The 19,380-nt window shown below is 41.8% G+C and overlaps 2 protein-coding genes across 17 annotated transcripts in view; one reads left to right on the top strand and one right to left on the bottom strand.

Moving 5' to 3' along the window:
• Positions 1 to 9,894, bottom strand: part of Hmbox1 (homeobox containing 1) — a 141,076-nt gene extending 131,182 nt beyond the window's left edge. For 8 of the 16 annotated variants that reach the window (XR_008217022.1, XM_052732941.1, XM_052732944.1 and 5 more), the window contains exon 1: positions 9,598 to 9,893. The gene's annotated coding sequence lies outside the window, so the exon portion shown is untranslated. Of the gene's footprint in view, positions 1 to 9,597 lie in introns of all 16 variants that reach the window. The other 8 variants (XR_008217021.1, XR_008217020.1, XM_052732945.1 and 5 more) reach the window with 2 other exon arrangements.
• Positions 9,895 to 10,138: 244 nt separating this feature from the next.
• Positions 10,139 to 19,380, top strand: part of Ints9 (integrator complex subunit 9) — a 90,721-nt gene continuing 81,479 nt past the window's right edge. Inside the window, exon 1 of the mRNA XM_052732940.1 lies at positions 10,139 to 10,387. Within this exon, the coding sequence (XP_052588900.1) occupies positions 10,379 to 10,387 (9 nt within the window). The 5' untranslated portion in view covers positions 10,139 to 10,378. The remainder of the gene's footprint in view (positions 10,388 to 19,380) is intronic.

Raw genomic sequence — 19,380 nt, 5'->3', positions numbered from 1 at the left:
AATTAGAATTATCTAGTATGTTTACACAAGAAGCACATTCCTGAGCCCATCCCAGATTCTAAAAAACTGGAGGTAGCACTCAGGCAAATAGCACTTTAATACTCTTTCTGGACAATTTTTCTGCAAAAAAAAGCTGAGGTCTGCTTCCTTTGGTGCAGTCCATGTGCTTACATCACTTTGACTCCCAATTGCTTTAGCTCTTTTCCTTTGTAATTGGACTGAGTTCTTCTAGACTATGCTTGATTTCTGTTTGTGTCTAAAATTCTCGGGCTGATTTGTAATAATCTAAACTTAGCTCTAGAGTTTTCAGTGTTGAAATTCATATTAACAACAATATTGACAGCGGAACTTTAAAAAGCTCTAGCTCCTTTCCTAGGCATTATGATTCTCTGTTAAATGTAATGTAAGGTTGACGGATACTGGGCTGAACAAACATGCCAATTCTTCCACCGCTGAATCTCTGCAGCACAAGGTTTATATGGTGTATTCACTAGCTCAAGTCTTGTTGACTGCTCCTCAAATAGAAGGCACAAATGTACTAGTTTTGTTGTGATCTACCACAAAAACTTATCTTTCCCCTTTATTTTTATTTTATGCATATAGGTGTTTTGCCTGCATGTATGTCTATGCACCAAATGCATGCAGTATCTATGGAAGCTAGAAAAGGGCATCAGATCCTGAGACCAGAGTTACAGATGGTGAGCCATGTGGGTGCTGGGAATTGAACCTGGGTTCTCTAATGAGCAGCCAGTGCTCATTTTCAAATAGTTTATTTTATTTTATTTTATGTGTATGAATGCTTTGCCTGATATATGTCTGCACCACATATGTGCAGTACCTAAGGAGGCCAAAAGAAGGTGTCAGATCCTCTGAGACTGGAGTTACAGACAATTGTGAACTCCCACATAGATGCTGGGAATTGAACCCAGGTCCTCTGGAAGAACAGCCAGTGCTTTTAACCCTTGAGCTATCTCTCCAGACTCATATGGGATTTTATAAGGAAACGGTTGCCATACTAGAAGGTAAGTATGAGATAGGCTCTAGTTGCTATAATAGTTAGGAAATCACCTAACATCTCTCATTCCCTTTGGACTTGATGAGAAATAGCAAAGGAAGAGCTGCTTTAAATAAAGTTTACTTCCACAGTGCTATTCTACCATCTCTCTGGCTTGTCTGAGGTGACTAGGATTAAAAAAACCAATACTACATTATAGTGTGGGTCTTTGGCCATTTCTTACAAATTGATCCTTGAACTCATTTCTGTATCACCGAGGAGCTCAGCATACACTCCCAGACTCAGTGTTTTTGAATGCCCTGTTCATTCCCTTCAAGGAACCCCATGCACACAGCATGCAAGTCCTCACTTTATAGAGGATTCCCTCTTGTGTTGCACTTGCTCTCTTACCTCACGGGATAGGGACAGACATTGCCAGTGCATTCAGATTTCTCTCTGGTTACAGAACTAAAAGAAACACTATCACCACTGAGAGGTAACCTTCAGTGGAAGAAGCAGTTCCAACAGCACCATGATATACCGCACCCATCTACAAGTCAGTGTAATGGGGGAAGGGGGCGACAGAACTCAGCAAGGCAGACAGAGTAGAGGGGGAAGTGAGAAAGAGAGAAAGCAGGAATGTATAATATAGCTGAGACAAGAGACCACATACTCCAGACTAGGAGGCAGAGACTAACTTCCAAGATTCCTAACAGTGTTCTTTATGTAAGAGCTAGTTTCCTCTGACCTCTAACCATGCACCCTGGCAAGTGTATATGTAAGTGCATGCGTGTACACACACACACACACACACACACACACACACACACACACACACACACACACAGACAGATAGATAAATCTGGTTTCATCCCTGGCAAGTGTATATGTAAGTGCATGCGTGTACACACACACACACACACACACACACACACACACACACACACACACACACACAGATAGATAAATCTGGTTTCATCGGTCCCAAACAGCTGTATCCCTACAACAATTTCTCTTTGAGGCTAAATAAATTCTAATTAAAACATTATTTATTTTAGAGTATACACCAAGAAAAGGAATGCTGAAACCAGATAAATACAATGGAAAAAAAAAAATGTACCAGGAAGCAACTGAAACCACGGGTAGCCAAAAGCCCTGAACGGATGAACCTGGCTTACCAGGAAGCTCCACTGATACTTATCTTATTCCTGCCAATGAAACAACTTCAAGCTCGTTTTTTAGGTTTTTTCCAAAGCAAATTATCAATGCTGACAATTAAAAATACCTCAAATTTCAAAGACAAAATCACATGATCTATCTTGTGTTAATACCACAGAGCTGTGACATTTAAAAATTCTCTATCACACAGCTAAAGATAAGCAGCCCCATAACTTTCTATTACCCAAATTAAAGGTAACAGTACCTAAATCTCTCCCTCTCTTGTTCTTTAAATCTCTCATTTATTTCTCCAGAAATAATTTCAAAAGTACTTTCTTTGAAGCTAGTTTCCTTCTTAGTCCAAAATAAGACTGCCATGAGCTCCAATCCATCTGGCAAGTCAGCACTAACACCAACCAAGACCAATATGATACTGACTATAGGTGTGACTTTGGTCATCTACCACAGAAGCTGGCACCATTCTGCTTTGGTGAGATATGTATCTGCTGGGTGTAGTGACAAGCACCTCTAATCCCGGCAGTTAGAAGGCAAGGAAAGAGAATTAAAAAGAGTTCAAGTCAATCTGGGCTACAGAACAAGGCCCTGCTTCAAAAGAGGTAAGAAAGGGAGGAGGGAAGGGAGGGATTCATCTCAATTTTACACATTTACAGAAAACCTCACTATCATTGTTAAATTTCACCAGCAAAGTTTAATAGGTACTAATACCATAATTCCTTATTTAAGCAGAGCTTATTCATGTTTTGTTGTTGTTTTGGTTTTGTGAGCCAGGGCCTCTTGTAGCCCAGGCTGGCCTCAAACTCACTATGTTAAGGAAGATGATCCTGAACTCCTAACCTTCCTGACTGCTGGTATTATGTCCTAGGGTTTGTTCTGTGTTGTGTTATTGTTTTCAACTTCTTCTTGTTTGTTTGTTTTGTTTTTTTGAGACAGAGTAGCCCTGTCTCTGCGTAGACCAGGCTGGCCTTGAACTCAGAGATCCACATGCTCTGCCTCCCAAGTGCTGGGATTAAAGATATGCACCACCACCACCACCCAGCTCAAATTCTTATAACAAGAAAACTTAATTGGGATTTTTCATAAAACTTTCTATCTGTACCAAAGAATTTCTGAAATTCTACAGAGTCAAAAGAGTAAAATTCTTGGTCCAACAATCGATACTTGTGGTGGTTTAAAAGAAAATGTCCCCCTCGGGCTCATGTATGTGAGCACTTATTACCAGTTAATGGTGCTGTTTGGGGAGATTTAGGAGGTGTGTTCTTGCTGGAAGAAGTATGCCTCTAGAGGTGGGCTTTGAGAGTTTAAAAACTTCAGCCATTTCCAGTTTGTTCTCTGTGCTTTGTGCTTATGGGAAAGGATGTGAGCTCTCAGCATCCTGCTCCAGCAGCCATCCTGCAGGCATGCCTCCCGCCATGATGGACTCTTATCCCTCTAGAACCATAAACCCAAATACATTCTTCTTTCTGTGAGTTGCCTTGGCCATGGTGTCTTATCTCAGCAATAGAAAAGCAACTAACACAGAGTCTTTCTGCGCAGTTATACCATAGAACAGACCCAAACAAAGAGGACACATATTCCTCACATGTGGTAAAATGGATTACTTCCGTGCCTAAGTTTTGGTGGTGGTTATATGAACTGAACACGGTAAAGTGGCATAGAAGTATACACACAGATAGTACCAATGTCAGTTGCTAGGTTTGGGTTCTCTGTTTTGTTGTTTGCTTTTAGTGTTTGTTGATGTCAGGGCCTTGCACGTTAGGCAAGCACCGCACTGCAAAGTTATATCCTCCCTCTTTCTGTACCATACTAAAGTTATGTATGGCATAACCAATAGGGAAGCTGAATGAAGGGTACAGCATCCTCTTCTAGTTTTGCAGCACTTTTGTGAATGACACAATATAGCAAAAACACGCTCATGCGAGGCAATCCTACAAAGGAGGTCCTCTTCTCAGCCCCATTCTACAGACGAGGAAACTGAGATACACACATTTAAAACACTTGCTCAAGGTTACACAGGGGTGAAAGCTGGTTCTGACACCGGTGGAATGATTTGAAAGGCTGCAGAGCCACTGAAAGATTACAGGAAAAGTATGGCTGACAATCAAATTCACATTTTACTTTGGCAAGATCCCTCAGGTACCAGTGTAGAATGACTAATGAAAAAAATGACTGCATGCAACAAGATTAGTTAAGAGACTGATGTAATGAGTCAGAAACAATGAATTAAGAGAACAGCAAGAGAATGAAAGGAAGTTTACACAGACAGCAAGATCAACTCCATCTCATGACTGCAAGGCTTGACCAGCCAAGCCAAGAGCTTCAGATTTAATACTATTACTACTCCTTATCAAAATCACAGGCAGAAATTTTCAGTATTACATCATCCTCATTTCAGCAGAACCCACAAACATTTGACTTTACCCTATATAAAAACTGAATCTTGGGCCAGCAAGTAAAGACACCTGCTAGCAAGCCCGAGGACCTGAGTTCAATCCCCAAGACCCACATGCTAGAAGAAGAGAGAACCAACTCCTGTGAGTTGTCTTCTAAAATCCATGTGTGCACCGTGGCAGGTGTCTTTATTTACACATAGTAAATAAATAAAACAAAAAAGAATGTGACTATATTCATTAAAGTCACTCTTCCTTTGCACCTCCATACTGCTCCTTAAACACGAAATTTATTCATGTTTCTAATACATCACCTGTGGGTCTCTGAACAAAAGAAGGACAGAACTACCAAGGATATTGCCTTAGTTTGCTTTTGATTGCTGTGATAAAGACACTATGACTAAAAGCAACTTGGGGAAGAAAGGGTTTATTTGGCTTACATTCCCTCATCACAATCCATCATTCAGGGAAACTAAGGTGGGCACACAAATAGAACAGGAAGCTGGAGGCAGAAAACTAAGTTAAGACCACAGAGGGGCCTGATTGCTGGCTTGCTCCTCATGGCTTGCTCAGTATGCTTTCTAGGCTTTGGAGGACCACCTGCCCAGAGATGGAATTACCCACACAGTAAACTGGACCCTCCTCTTATCAATTAGCAGTCAAGAAAATGCCCCACAGGCAATATGATTGAGGTATTTTCTCAATTGAGGTTCCTCTTCCCATTTAACCACAACCTCTGTCACAGTGACAAAAAACCTAGCCAGGACATATATCCAGTCAATATATTTTTTTTTTTTTTTTTGAGACAGGGTTTCTCTGTGTAGCTTTGGAGCCTATCCTGGATCTCGCTCTGTAGACCAGGCTGGCCTCGAACTCACAGAGATCCGCCTGGCTCTGCCTCCCGAGTGCTGGGATTAAAGGCGTGCGCCACCACCGCCTGGCCAATATTTTAATCATAATCAACAGTCTAATGAAAATCTAAATGGCCTCAGAATGGACTAGAATCATTTTATCACTAAAAAAGAGTCAGGTGTACCTGTCTTAATAGGGAAAAAAAAGCCCATAACAACAAAGCTAACCCACTTCTTCATAAATCACTTAAATTACAATTTATCTTTTGTTCACAAATATTTTTAAAATAAACCCACAAAGCATCCCTACATCAGAAAAGTCCACAAACAGTGAGTAACTAAAACCTACAAGTTTTACATCAGATAATCACTGAGAGAGTCTCTATTCTGCACCTATGATGGATGGGTTCTCAGTCTAAGTGAAGGCCATCTTGGGCACAGCTGTGTCTAGGAATCTGAGTCACACACTAATTATTTAGTACTAGTTGGAGAAAAATGTCAGTCTGACAGGCTGACATTTGAGAGAACTATATTTTGGCAGAATCTGTTAAAATGATGGTTTACAATGATAAGGAAACTGCCAAAGTTTCTATAATGTGGACAGTATGAACGGTGGTTACTCTTAGGTCTCCTTTTGTGGGTCAGATTTGTTTCATGGTTGTAGGTCTGATACACATACACACACACATCATATAAATTTGACTGTATATATGAATATGCACATATAACATATTCATATATGATATGAATATACTATGCTTTTTGTTCATAACAGTATAAAGTTGTACTAAATTGAAAAGAAGAAGAAAAACCCATAGTTAACAGAAAAATCTAGCTGAAGAACAGAATATTAAGATTCTGGAAGCCAAAATACCTACATAAGGCAGGAACAAACAAACAAAACCCAGCACATTTTTACCAGGCGCTTTTAAGACTGATCTATAAATGTTCATCATTTTATAGAGTTGAGAAGTACACCAACTTCTATTTATGAAAATTAACATGCTATGATAAATTTGTAATTTCCAAGAGAAATAATTCAAGTTTAAAGAACAAAATATGAAAAACAGATGAACCCAACTATAAACCTGCTTTTGATAGAAACAAGGTAGCCAAACGAACTTTGAAACTACAGATAGAACTAATATGACATACAGGAAGACTCAAAAAGAACAAATTAATATACAAGATACAATGAAGCAAGAATACCCACCAATACTTGGTAAAAATTGCCAGAATAGAAGAATGAGATCTTTGTTACAATGTGTGTTATAACTTAGAAAAATAGAGATATTAGGTTTCTACTTGGGCTAAAGATGAAATGCACCCAGCAGTGCAAATAAAGCCTCTGGAAAAGCATTCAACACATTGCTAAGGGTTCCTTTCCTTAATGCACTTTCCTAACTAAAACAGAGTTCCGTATATGCTGTGCACAGAACTAGCAGCAGATTGGTTAAAAAACAGCTTGCATTTTCAACTTCCCGTAATAAAGGCCACATATTTTAGAAATGATCATATTAAAATAAATGTCTTTACAGTTACAGGATGAAATTTTAAGCTGGACAGGCACCAATGCCCTGGTTCTCTACTCTTTTTCGCAAACCATATGACTTCCACATGCTGAGAATGTTTTATGCTTTAGCCTGCAGTAAAGGCTTTACATCATTTTAATGCCCCAGTGCTCAAAATGCAACAGAATCAGCTCAATGAATGCAAGGAATATTTGGTGTACATGGAGCCATTTTTTAACCAGACTGCTAGTCAGAAAAAGTTTAACAAATGCTTTTCCCACAAATAACTTCACATTTCCATTGATGAAAATAAACAAAAAGATTTGAGGAAGAGTAGATGAAAAAACACTCATTTTTCTAGACTGGAGAGTTTCAGTTTGTCATGTCTAAAATGATTATTAAACAGTTAAGAATTCAATGATTATTACAATGCATTTCAGAAAAACACAAGTAAGCAATATTGTTACATGGAATTTTCTTCCAGTTTTTGAAAATTAATGTTTTGGGTTAAGATAAAAGCTTAAAGATAAAGTAATTCTGAAAATCCTGGTCTTCAACAAACCAAAGGCTCAGCTTGGAACAGCACATTCTGTATATGAAATTCTATTCAGGTCAATTTAAATACGTAATGCTCAACTTCATGCTAACAGTCCCCTTATCTGTATGAATGATCAACAGCAGAAATTTCAAACCAAAAGCTAAACCTACTATAAAATCCCAGTGTATCCATGTGACTTTCAGATGCTATGGAATCTAAAAGCCCCTTCCTGATAGGTGAAACATTCAAGAACTGATACATTTTGACCAAATATATAAACATGTTAAATTCTCAAGTCGAAATAGAAATGATGCCAATTACTCTTTTGGCTATTTAAAAGTCTGTGATACCACAAAATTGTCAGAGGGTGATTGAAAAAGTTGTATTTTGGACTGAGGGAGTACAAAATGCATGATCTTAAATTCTCCTGGTGTAACGTCATTAAATATTCAAGACTGTGAGAAACAAGAGAGGTTTCATCCCAACTCTAATTGAAAATTGAAAAATAAAATCAGATTCCCTAAACTTGATTTATAAGCATAATTCAACCAGATCTAGCAACTTAGTTGTGCAATTTTAATAAGTCTAATGCAAAACACTGCAAACCTGATGTGATAATTACTTGTGGCATAAATGCAAAATAACAACAAATTCGGGTCCTTTTCACTTAATGATGCATTTTATAGTGAAACCACAAAAAGCACAACCCATATTAGCACAAACTAAGCAAAAAAAAGCATAGGAGGTATTATGTCCATCAGGAAGAGAAATGTTCTGTGCCAAGAAAGGAAGGAAGGAGGGAGGGGGAGGAGGAAGGAAGGGAAGAAAAGATAGAAAAGGAGAAGGCAAAGATTTCCATTATCTGTAGGTCCCCAGAAAAAGGAGCACGTGACTGTACCCTCTATAACACACGAGGTCTTTTTCTAAAGCTTCAGACAGAATAGCAATCACTTTTATCATTCAACTTTACACAGCGTGTATCTTTACTGCTAAGTGCATTCCTTGATTCACTCACCCAACGCTTCCTCACTCTTCCACACCAGTTTTCAAGCAAACGTGAGCTGGAACAGGGTGGGGTAGAAGAAAAATACACACAGCGCCTTTCAGCGCACCACCAAGCCTCTTCCCCGAAAATAATTCCCAACAGTTTTTTCAACTACGAAAATAAGTCGCCCTATCTACCCCTGGGCACACAGCAGACATTCTGTCTCATTGGTAGACAGAGATGAGTATGCCGTTTAGCACTCCAGACTTCCAACCCCACGTTCCCGAATTTTAAATAATTGGCAAGCCACTGAGCATGAAGATGACAAGATACCTTTACTTACTGTTTCGGGGTGAAAGTGGGCGGAGGACTCCTTTCAAAGTAGCCCCAATAGTGTAACCAAAACACGGTTCCGGAATAAAATATTAAGAGACACTTTTCCTTTCCCACCTTTAGCTGCCGACTTGAGGAGGCAAAGATGCATCTCCACATCACATCATCTGTACAGTCCTCCTGCCGGGAGTTTGGGGTGGAGATTGGCCCAGAGGAGGGCACAGAGTGCGAGCCGGCCACCAGACACTTTGAGTTGCTGAACGCCCCCAAACCCTGCACAAGGTCCACAGAGCAAAAGTCCAGCCCGGGACTCACGCATGCTTCCCAAGCCCAGGCCGCTTATTTTCGACTCCAGCTATCTAACTTACCATCTACAGACATTCCTTCAAGACGAGCCCAGCACCCAAGTACACGTCACAGTTTAAAACACAGCGAGACACTCCCCAAACAAACCAGCACACCTCGAAACCACCTCACAGTTTCTCAAACTCGCAAGCAGGAAGACCCCACCTCCAGAATTCAAACCTTCCGCCGGTCTTGGAGACCAGAGAGAAGTTAGGGAACCGTCGTCGCCTCTTTACGCCCGCCCCTCACACACTGCCCCACCCCATAGCCGGCGCACCGCCGCCCCCTCGGGAGCCCCCGCTTCGCGGGCTCCCCCCTACCCCCAGCCTGGCCACTCCAGAGACCCATCTGTGGCGCCTACTCACTTTCTCTCCCCCAAAACCCTTCCAAAACATTTTTTTTTCTCCCTTAAAGTAATGAAAGAAGTGGGGAAAGAGACTTAAGGCAGTCCGGATCGCAAACGACCCCACTCACCTCGGAAACCCGGCTGAGTTCTCTGCGCCCGGCTCAGCCCCCTCCCCAGCGTCCCAGAGCAAGGCTGAGGGAGGGAGGAGGAAGACGGGAGGGGGAGGGGATCTTCACCGCGGGGCGCCCGGCGGGAGGGGCTGAGGAGGGCTCCAGGCCCGCGCAGGAAGAACAGAGGGGGGAGGGGAGCCCCCTATCTCCCAGTCTCCCCCTGAAAACCTCCCTTGTCTCAATCACATCAGACTGACTGTCTTTGTCTGGCTGACAACCGCCATATTGATAGCAACAGCCCCGCTCCCACCTGCTGCCGCCGGGCATCCCTGGGAGTTGTAGTTTCTGGCTCCCTAGAGGAAAAGCACACAGCTCAGGGTCTGAGGCCCCAGGGAACTACAGGTTCCATCAGGCACTGCGCCCATACGCATTCCCACAGGGAGGAGGGGAGCCGGGAACTGGAGCCGTGCGGACTACATATCCCAGAATACCATGGATTCCAGACCGGGATGAGGGTCATGATATCATTCTGGGACGGAAAGGAAGGATGAATTGACGGCGGCGATACATTTAAGCAGACGGAAGGAGGCGTTTAGAGAGAAAAGAGAGGAAAAGGAAAGACGCCCACAGTTCCCATAATGCCTGCAGTAAAACTACATTTCCCGTGATGCTCCTGGAAAGTGCGTGAGAAGGGAAAACTCCAAGTCCCGCGATGCTCTTGGCGACGGAGATTGAACCGGAAGACGCTCCCTTGCTTTGAGAAGTGAAGAGACTGGTACTGAACAACCAAAAGTCCGATATGAAACTGGTGAGTTTCCGCTCCTAAGTCGGAGGGCAAAGATACTGCTGTATCCCTTTGGACTCTGTCGCCTCCACCATGACTTGTGGCGGAGATAGGTCAGCAGATAGAAAACTAAAGTGAGGTGGACTGTGGCAACTGAATTTTGCAGTTGAGATAGAAAACTAAAGTGAGGTGGACTGTGGCAAGCTGAATTTTGCAGTTGAGATTTGAATCCCCTCTTGCTTAAACCCCACAGTCCCTGCACCTGTCAGGATGTCTTCATTACTGTTTGGTAGGTCCCTTTGGCCAACCACGAAGTTGAATGTTACATTTCTTCACCCTCGAGCTAAAACTTTGGTTTGGTCATGTTTCTCAGCTTCCACCTCAGAGTTATAATAGGTCCTCAGCCTCTCTCCACTTAATAAGCACTTGAGTGGACTCCCTACTGATGTTGCAAAGTCGAATTCGATCTGAACAGTGGTAATGGGCGCTATCAGACAGAAGGTCGCTGCTCGTTAAATGTCCTGGTACTCCTAACTGCCTTTCGAATTAAGAGAAAGTGGTGCTGGAGGGTGCTCGTGAAGGATTTAGCCAGAGCAGTGTTGAAGCATTCCAGTTTAGGACCTGAGTGAAATAAATAGCTCTAGGTGAAATATGCTTCCTGGAGAAGTCACTGTGTGGCAAAGCTCAAAGACTTGGCGTGTATGCAGACTTCTCTGATCTTTGCTTTGAGCCGTTTTACTGAGCACACCGTTCTAACAAGTTGTTTTATTCGAGTGTACTGGGATAAGTGATAGAGTAATAAGGAGAATTGAAAGCAGGTGTGAAACCCTTGCTCTCACCCTTTTAGACCCCCACATTGTCACTGCCAACTTACTGTAGAACCTTCATAATTGCTACATGGTGATAAATGTCCTCAATGAAGAGTGAAGCATATTTGGTAGGTTCTGTTTAAGAAGGAAGTGGTGTACAAGTGTTTATTCCAGAACAATTTTTATGCGGGTATCAGAGTTTTATGTATTTTTTGCTTTACTTATAAAATCCTCTTGCTTGGTTTATATACAAGATTAAAAAGGGAAAGGAACAGATGAAAAATTAGCCTTCTCCTTTCAGAATCAAAAGGTGACACCAAGAAAAGGAAGTGTTCTAATTAACACCCCCTCTCTCTTCGAATTCAAATCGAGTGTAGATCTCATAACTAATCTAATAGTTAAAAGATAAGTGATCTTTAGTGCAGAATTACTGTCCATAAACCAATGTGGTTTCCAAAATAGTTTCTCAGTATGTTAAACTTGTGTGCTGTGCCTACCAAAGGCTTTTAATAAATTTCTCATGCCCTTAAGTTTTAACTCTGTGCACTGCTTTAGGAATGTGGAGTTGGCTGCGGTTTTTTTATATTGTAGGGGCTAGAGGTGTAGGTCAGGAGCTACATGCTTGCCTAGAATACACAGTGCATTGGGTTTGATCTTCAGCATGGGGATAATGAAAACATTAACATGAAATAGATACATGTTATTGAACAAATTTGTTTTTGAGATGAGGCTTTCATGAGGTATAGCCACATCTCTTTGATTCTTTCCCCTCAATATGATTCTTTTCCATGAATGAAAATTTCTTGAATGGGTCTGTTTTTCTGTCTTCTTACTAAGATTGCTTTTGTTGTGGCTTATTTCACTTTGCACTTGGAATCAATAAGACCTTCTGTCCTGGTTGGTTTGTTGTTGTTGTTTTTAATCTGGGAAGAGGGACCTCAATTGAGAGAACACCTCTATTAAGTCTGTAGAACATTTTCCTGACTGATGTGGATGGGCCCAGTTGTGGTATTATCCCTGTGCCGATGAGAAAGCAAGCTCAGCAAGCCATGGGGAGCAGTTAGTAAGTAGTGTTCCTCCATAGCCTCTGTTTCAGTTCCTGCCTCCAAGGTCCTGTTTGATTTCCTGCCCTGACTTCCCTTCATGATGGACTGTGATCAGAATGTATAAGGCGATTAAACCCTTTCCTTCCTTTTGGCACGGTGGGTGTTTTTGTAGTTTGTCTTTTGTTTGTTTGTTTTGTCTTGTTTTGAGACAGGGTCTCACTGTGTAGCTCTGGCTATCTTGGAACTCTCTGTAGACCTGGCTGGTTTCACAGAGATCCACCTGCCTCTGCCTCCCAAGTGCTGGGATTGGTGTATGCCACTGCATATAGCTTGGTCATGGTGTTTTATCACAGCGATGGAAAACAAGCTAGAACACCTTCTAAACGGCCTCCCTAGGTTCAGTCTTGATCTCTCGAGTTTATTCTTATCTGGGAAATCTCAACATTGTGTTTCAATTGCAGAATCCCCTCAGAACCACCTTAGCCAGGCGGTGGTAGTACACACCTTTAATCTCAGCACTCGGGAGGCAGAGCCAGGTGGATCTCTGTGAGTTTGAGGCCATCCTGGTCTACAGAGTGAGATCCAGGACAGGCACCAAAACTACACAGAGAAACCCTGTCTCAAAAAACAAAAAAAAAAAAAAAAAAAAGAAGAAGGAAGGAACCACCTTAGTGGCTTCTTTTGCCCTTCAGGAAAACTTACAGTCTTTAACTTGGTTGACTTGGCCTGGAGAATATGGTCCTGCTTATGTCTCTACGTGGAGTCTAACGAGCCTTTGCCGTGGATGTCTTTATTCAGATCATGTAGGTCGTTTTCCAGTTCTTTGAGTTCACTGTTTTCTTTTGTCTCTGAGAATATAAGTATGTTCAATTACCTATTTTGTCTTTTCTTATTTAATGTCTTCACATATTTCAGGACACTGTTTGAATAACAGTTTTTCAAAGGTTTCTTGAATTAGACAACCCTGGTGTGTGTTTTCATGGCATACCTCCTGTTTGCTGGAATTACAGTTATTTCTTTGTTGGTCCTCCCTAATGTAGACATTGTTTTCCCAGACACTTAACACATAGTTTGACTTCACTACTATGTGAATAATTTCCCAAAGACTGTCAGGGTCTGTGGGAATGTTGGGAAAAGGTTAAAGGGTGAATTTGAGATTATAATAAACAATAACCTGAATAAAAATAATAATTTCTACTGTTTAAAAAGAATATTTTTATTTTGTGTGTGGGGATGTATTGCTTGTAAGCCTGCTCACCAGATGCATGCAGTCCCCATAGAAACCAGAAGAGGGCACTGGATCCCCTGGAGCTGGGGCTACATATGGTTGTGAACCACCTCAGAGGTTCTGGGAGCTGAGCCCAGGTCCTCTGCAAGAGTAAGAAGTGCTCTTAACTCCTGAGCCTCCTCTCCAGCCCCAATTACTGCCTTTTACAGAACAGGTACTGTGTGACCGGCAGTGAACTAAGTGTTGGCGCAATACATACTTTGATCTAGGTGACAGTATTCCATTTTACAAATTAGAAATGTGAGTTTCTGGGAAGCAAAGGAAGAGCCTCCAGGTTTAACAAATTAAAAGTGAAAAAGCAGGGTCTGTTTCCATGTCTCCCTAGCTTAGGAGTTCGTTGCTCAGTGAGGACAGAGTCAGAAGCACAGTGACATCACATTGCTACATCAACTCTTAGAGGAGTGCACAGCAAGATACCTTAAATTTAAATTGGAGTTTGTTTTGGTTGCAGTCTTTAAAAGCATTATTGGTGTTAAGCAAAGTACCATACATCTGTAATCCCGTCACTGCAAAGGCAGAGGCAGAGGGATCTCCAGTTCCAGACCAACCCAAGATGGTAAGACACCATCTTTAAAAACTTGTTCACAAAAGAATTAAGGTTTTAAAACCTCCTTTGTAAGCCGGGCGGTGGTGGCGCACGCCTTTAATCCCAGCACTCGGGAGGCAGAGCCAGGCGGATCTCTGTGAGTTCAAGGCCAGCCTGGTCTACAGAGTGAGTTCCAGGACAGCCAGGGCTACACAGAGAAACCTTGTCTCAAAAAACAACAACCACAACAACACCTCGTTTGTAATCTGACAGGCCCCATGGGATACCAACTGAATGAAGCTAGTGTTCTCTTGGTTTTGTTTTTCTTCTGAAACAGGAGCTCTGAAGCCCATGCTGGCCTGGGACTCACGGCCTGGCTCAGCTGACCTTAGTCATTTAGTGGTCCTCCTGCTTCCAGCCCTCTGGAGCTGGGGTCGAGGGTGTCAGCTGACACTTCACTCAGTTGGCTTTTTGTTTGTTTTTCATGTGTTGGAATAGCCTCTATGATAGGATCTATAGTTTTCTAACTTTGCACATCACTTTCTTTTTCTAAATTTACACACACACACACACACACACACACACACACACACACACACACACATGCACCATGTGTATTCAGGAGCCCAAGGTGTCCAGTAAAGGATGTTGGATCCTCTGAAATTAGAGTTATAAGCCACCCAGTGTGGGTACTGGGAACCAAACCCCAGTCCTTTTCAAGAGCAGTGGTTAGTGCTCTTAACCACTAAGCCCCTTGCACATCACTTTCTTTTTAAAAATGTATTTTAAAATTTAAAATGTACTTTTTAAAAATGTATGTTATTTTGTGTGTATGAGTGTTTTCCCCCCATACATGTCTGCACCATGTGCATGCCTGGTGCTGAGCAGGACAGAAGAGGGTATTGAATATCCAGGAACTGGGTTTATAGACAGTTGCTAGCTGCCATGTGGGTGCTGAGCGTCAAACCCAGGTCAGGTTTTCTGAAAGAGTAGCAGTGCTCTAACCACTGAGCCATCTCTCTAGCTCCTTGCATATCACTTTCTTGATGGCTTTTCACACTCACACTTAAGACATTGAATGAAGAGTTCCTAGTTAGATACTAACTTGAAGGATTTAATGACTACCTATATTTATACATTATTCTGGCAGCTGTGTTTAACAAAATAAATTCATTGATATTTCCATATAATTATTTTAGAAGAGATAAGAAAATTGGAAGTATAGCTTCTAAATTGGCATACTTTAGAGCGCATTTACTTCTTAGTATAGGAGCCTAATCAGGTACACCTGAGTGGTCAGTTCAGCTAATCATGGGAAGAAGTCACCAAAGTCCTTAGCAGATGGCCACAAAATAGACTGAGCAGACTGACATCAAGTGAGCCTGAAACACAATGGCCAGGAATCTAGTCATTCAAGTCCGTGAAGATTAAAGTGAATGGACATGTCTGAAGTTCAGGAATGCAGGATCCTTCTGAGATAGTTCCCGTGACTGGCAGAATCTTCTAGCTTATCCAGTCCATAGATATTTATTATGCAGCCACAGTATACCCTTAACATTCAGAGTTTCAACACATTCCATTTTAACCATTACCTTTGACCCCAAAGAGTTATGCGTGGGAATTAACTTACCTTTTTGCTGAACCACAAACTTGAATGTGACTTTGGGATTAATGGTATTCTTTCTTGTGAGTGAGGCGTCTCACCTCCGAGTCCCTGGCTCTTGACAGCTGTTGTCACTGTCTAGTTAAAGGCCTGAAGGCAACTCGTTTTGCTCTCCATTATACTGTACTCACTGAATTCCAAGAAGGGAATTGTATACTACTATTGTATTTACATATTTAAAACTCGCAAAGGCCACAGACCACATCTCAGTTCTAGGCTGTTCTTTATGCAAAACTGTTTCATTTTTACCTGTTCAAGCTTATCTCACCATTACTCCAGGGAAAACAGATAAACAAAGCAATAGATTGACATACCGGTTCGGTGGAGGATGAGCAGAACTCCAAGTGCAATGGTGGGATATATACAAGGTCTTTGTTAAAATAATGACTCCTGCTCCAAGGTCATTTAACAAACATTAGAGGCTGTGGGTGTGGTTGATCCTCACCTTGTACGTGAAAGTGCTAGGCTTCTCCTTGACAGAGTGACAAATTCTTTTGGCTTCCTTGAACTTGAGTCAGGAACAGAACATCTTTTTCAGTGAATGATAGTCCTTCAGTCTCCCCAGAATTCGCTGCATGTGTTTCAGTTTGACTGTTAAAATGTCAACCTGATTTCGGGCATTTCTGTTTCTCCTCTCCGGTTGATTAGTGCGCCCCCCTGTGTCCCTCTGATGTAGTGTCACGCCACAGCACCAGGAAGATAAAGCGTTTTCTTAATTTCCTCAAGCTCTGAAAAAGCCCCGTGCTGCATACAGCCATGCAGCACACCTTGTACAGTAATGCGCTGTAATAAAAATGGACATTTTACATTTCAGAATTCTAAACTGTTTCACTGAAGAACTGATCTCTTGTTACCAAAGCAAAAGCTACATAGATAGCAGATTTTTTTCCCCAGGAAGCAATAGTTGCATTAGGGTTGGGGTGGGGGCATCTGCCACTGTGATTCCTCAGCTAAGCCAGTGCTGCTCCGATAAAGGTGACCCCTCTAATCTTAACACACTGCGCCTGAGTGGCTTCCCCTGAGTGCTCATAGCCCTTTACCGTTTTCTCAGATGGTCAGCAGTGTGTGTGTGACAGCTCACAAGCAGGGAAGGTGCAAACTCTGACCTCCAGACTCAGGGAAACCTAGTCATTCCTGGTGGAAATGTTCCTGGCTTGCTATATATCAACAAAGCTCTAGGAAGAAACCGTCCCTCACGTCTCCATCTTCGCTCATTTATTCACTCAACAAATCTACTTGGACACCGCCTTTGTACCAGGCATTGCTCGAGGTTCTGGTGTACTACATTGAGCAGAACAGATGTATTTCCTGCCTTTATGGAAGCTTGCTGGGTTTGCTATAGGATTCAGACAGTGTGACAGTGAGTGCCATGATAGAGATAGATTGTTGATCACTGGCTAAAGTATTTTTGTAATAAAATAGTAGAGATTCTAGTTGTAGTTGTAGCCAGAAATATACCTTCTTAAAATTTTAATAATGTCTAACTGCCACTAGCTTTCTATTATTCTGTCAGTATTTGAGAAAGCTGTTGCCTTTTTCTTACTAATATATAACTATCTCCTTTCCTCTGGCCTCACCCCTTATCCACCTTCTGCAGACTTTCTTCATATTGAGCAAAACATAGCTCTAGTAGTGGTTATGGATATGGAAAGACATCTCAGAAAGGGGAGCTTTCATCAGTTAAAGCTGTGGTGCCTCTGGGCAGGAGGACTAGTACCTGTATCCCAGCCCTTGGGAAGCAGAGGCAAGAGGAATGATGCAAATGTAAGGCTAGCCTGATATACATAATTCCAGGCTTGCCAAGAGATATCTATCAAGACTGTGCCCCACCCCCATTAAACAAACAAGTCAATAAATAGCATGGTACCATAGCAAACTTTAAAGGACATTTTTAAAAGATCTCTGGCGTTGCTTTGAAAATACCAATGTGTGAACATTAGGCATTAAGGTGAACAGAATTAAGGGACCAGGCAGGTAAACAAGGGATGTGAGCAGCAAAGATCCTCCAAGCCTCTAAAAGAAGGGCCATCTAGAAGCCAGGTACTGGCATACCAGGTAGGACTACGAAGAGGATAGAAGCCAGAGGTTCTGAGAAACAGTAGGAAAGGCACCGTAAAGATGGGAAAAGGACTAGAGAAAGCTTTTTTTAGATCTTTAAATGTTATTTATGTGTATGAGTGTTTTGCATGCGTGTATGTGAACTAAGTGCATAAGTAGTGCCCAAGGAGGTCAGAAAAGGACATCAGATCCACTGGAACTGGAGTTACAGACGCTCTTGAGTTTTGGGAATTGAACCCAGGTCCTCTGCAATAACAGGTGCTCTCAACTATTCTGAGCCGTCTCTCCAGCCCCTGGAGAAAACTTTTAAGGGAAGAGTCAGCTTCAGAACCCAGGATGTTCAGTGACCACAATGAATAACTTACTGTGAGAAATGCAGTAACTTGTCCCATGTTGGCTATATATATGCCCATGCCTTAAAGATCTGAAATGTTTAAGTTTATTGAAAGCATAACTTAAGTGAACTTTTGCTTCCTCGAGGATGCATAGTCAGGAAGCATCTCTTCAATACAAACTGTGAAATTAGTGCCCCTTTTGCTCTTAAGATAGTTCATTTTTTAATCATTCATGTTTTTAAAGGGACAGAGAAAGTTTATAATAGAATGTCTGGCATGATGAAATTTTCAGACTTAAGGCTTAAGCAGCTACTGTCTTTTTATAAGTACAATTTATCTACATTTTTCCTTTCTTCATTGTCAGCTTGATAGAGTCTAGAATCATCTGGGAGATTGTTAGTCCTAAAGAAAAGAGGAGAAAGACCACCAACCCAAATTATCATAGCCAAATTAATTAAAGCAAGGTTTTTTTATTAACGTACATGGGCTGGTCCCCCAAGTCAGGGTTCAGGAGGTCAGCATTGGATGTGAGGAAGATGAGGTTTTTATAGCTCAGGGGTAAGGGGTTTCCAAATGGGGGATTTGGTGGGCAAAATAGTTGGGGTTACAGGTGCAGAACATAAGCATAACAAGTTAGTCATAAAGACCTTCTGAAACAAAGACAAGATTATAAGGTGATGGAAACAACAGGTAGTCATAACAAGGTAACCATAACAACCCTTTTGAAACAAAGGTAGGGTTGCAAGATGTTTACTAACTTTTTTTTTTGTTTTTATTTTTTGTTTGTTTTTGAGACAGGGTTTCTCTGTGTAGCTTTGCACCTTTCCTGGAACTCGCTTTGTAGACCAGTCTGGCCTCGAACTCACAGAGATCCACCTGCCTCTGCCTCCCAACTAACTTTTTGAAACAAAGACATGATTGCCATTCCTAGAACAGGCAGTAAACAGGAATGAACCTAGAGTGTCTTTTAAGATGATTTTTAAGCCTAAGATGGAGGAAGGCTGGTTCTTCAAGATGAGCCTCTGGGCATGCCTGTGAGGGATTGTATTATGTTAATTGTGGAGGGAAGAATTGCCCACTCTGGGTGGACCATGGATCCTGGGCTGTATAAAATAGGGAAAGCCAGCTGAGCACTACCAAGCATGCGTTTGTCCCTCTCTGTTCCTGATGTTGGTATAATATGACAGCTCTTTTAAGCTTCTGTTGTCATAAATTACCTGCTATAATGGTGTGTACCTTGAAGAGTGCCTAAAATAAGCCCATCTCCCTTAAGTTGCTTTTGTAAGGGTGTT

This window comes from Peromyscus californicus, unplaced genomic scaffold (genome assembly GCF_007827085.1).
Source record: "Peromyscus californicus insignis strain IS unplaced genomic scaffold, ASM782708v3 Scaffold_12__1_contigs__length_115047231, whole genome shotgun sequence".
NCBI classification, from domain to species: domain Eukaryota; kingdom Metazoa; phylum Chordata; class Mammalia; order Rodentia; family Cricetidae; genus Peromyscus; species Peromyscus californicus.
This window is presented reverse-complemented; position numbering and strand designations above follow the sequence as displayed.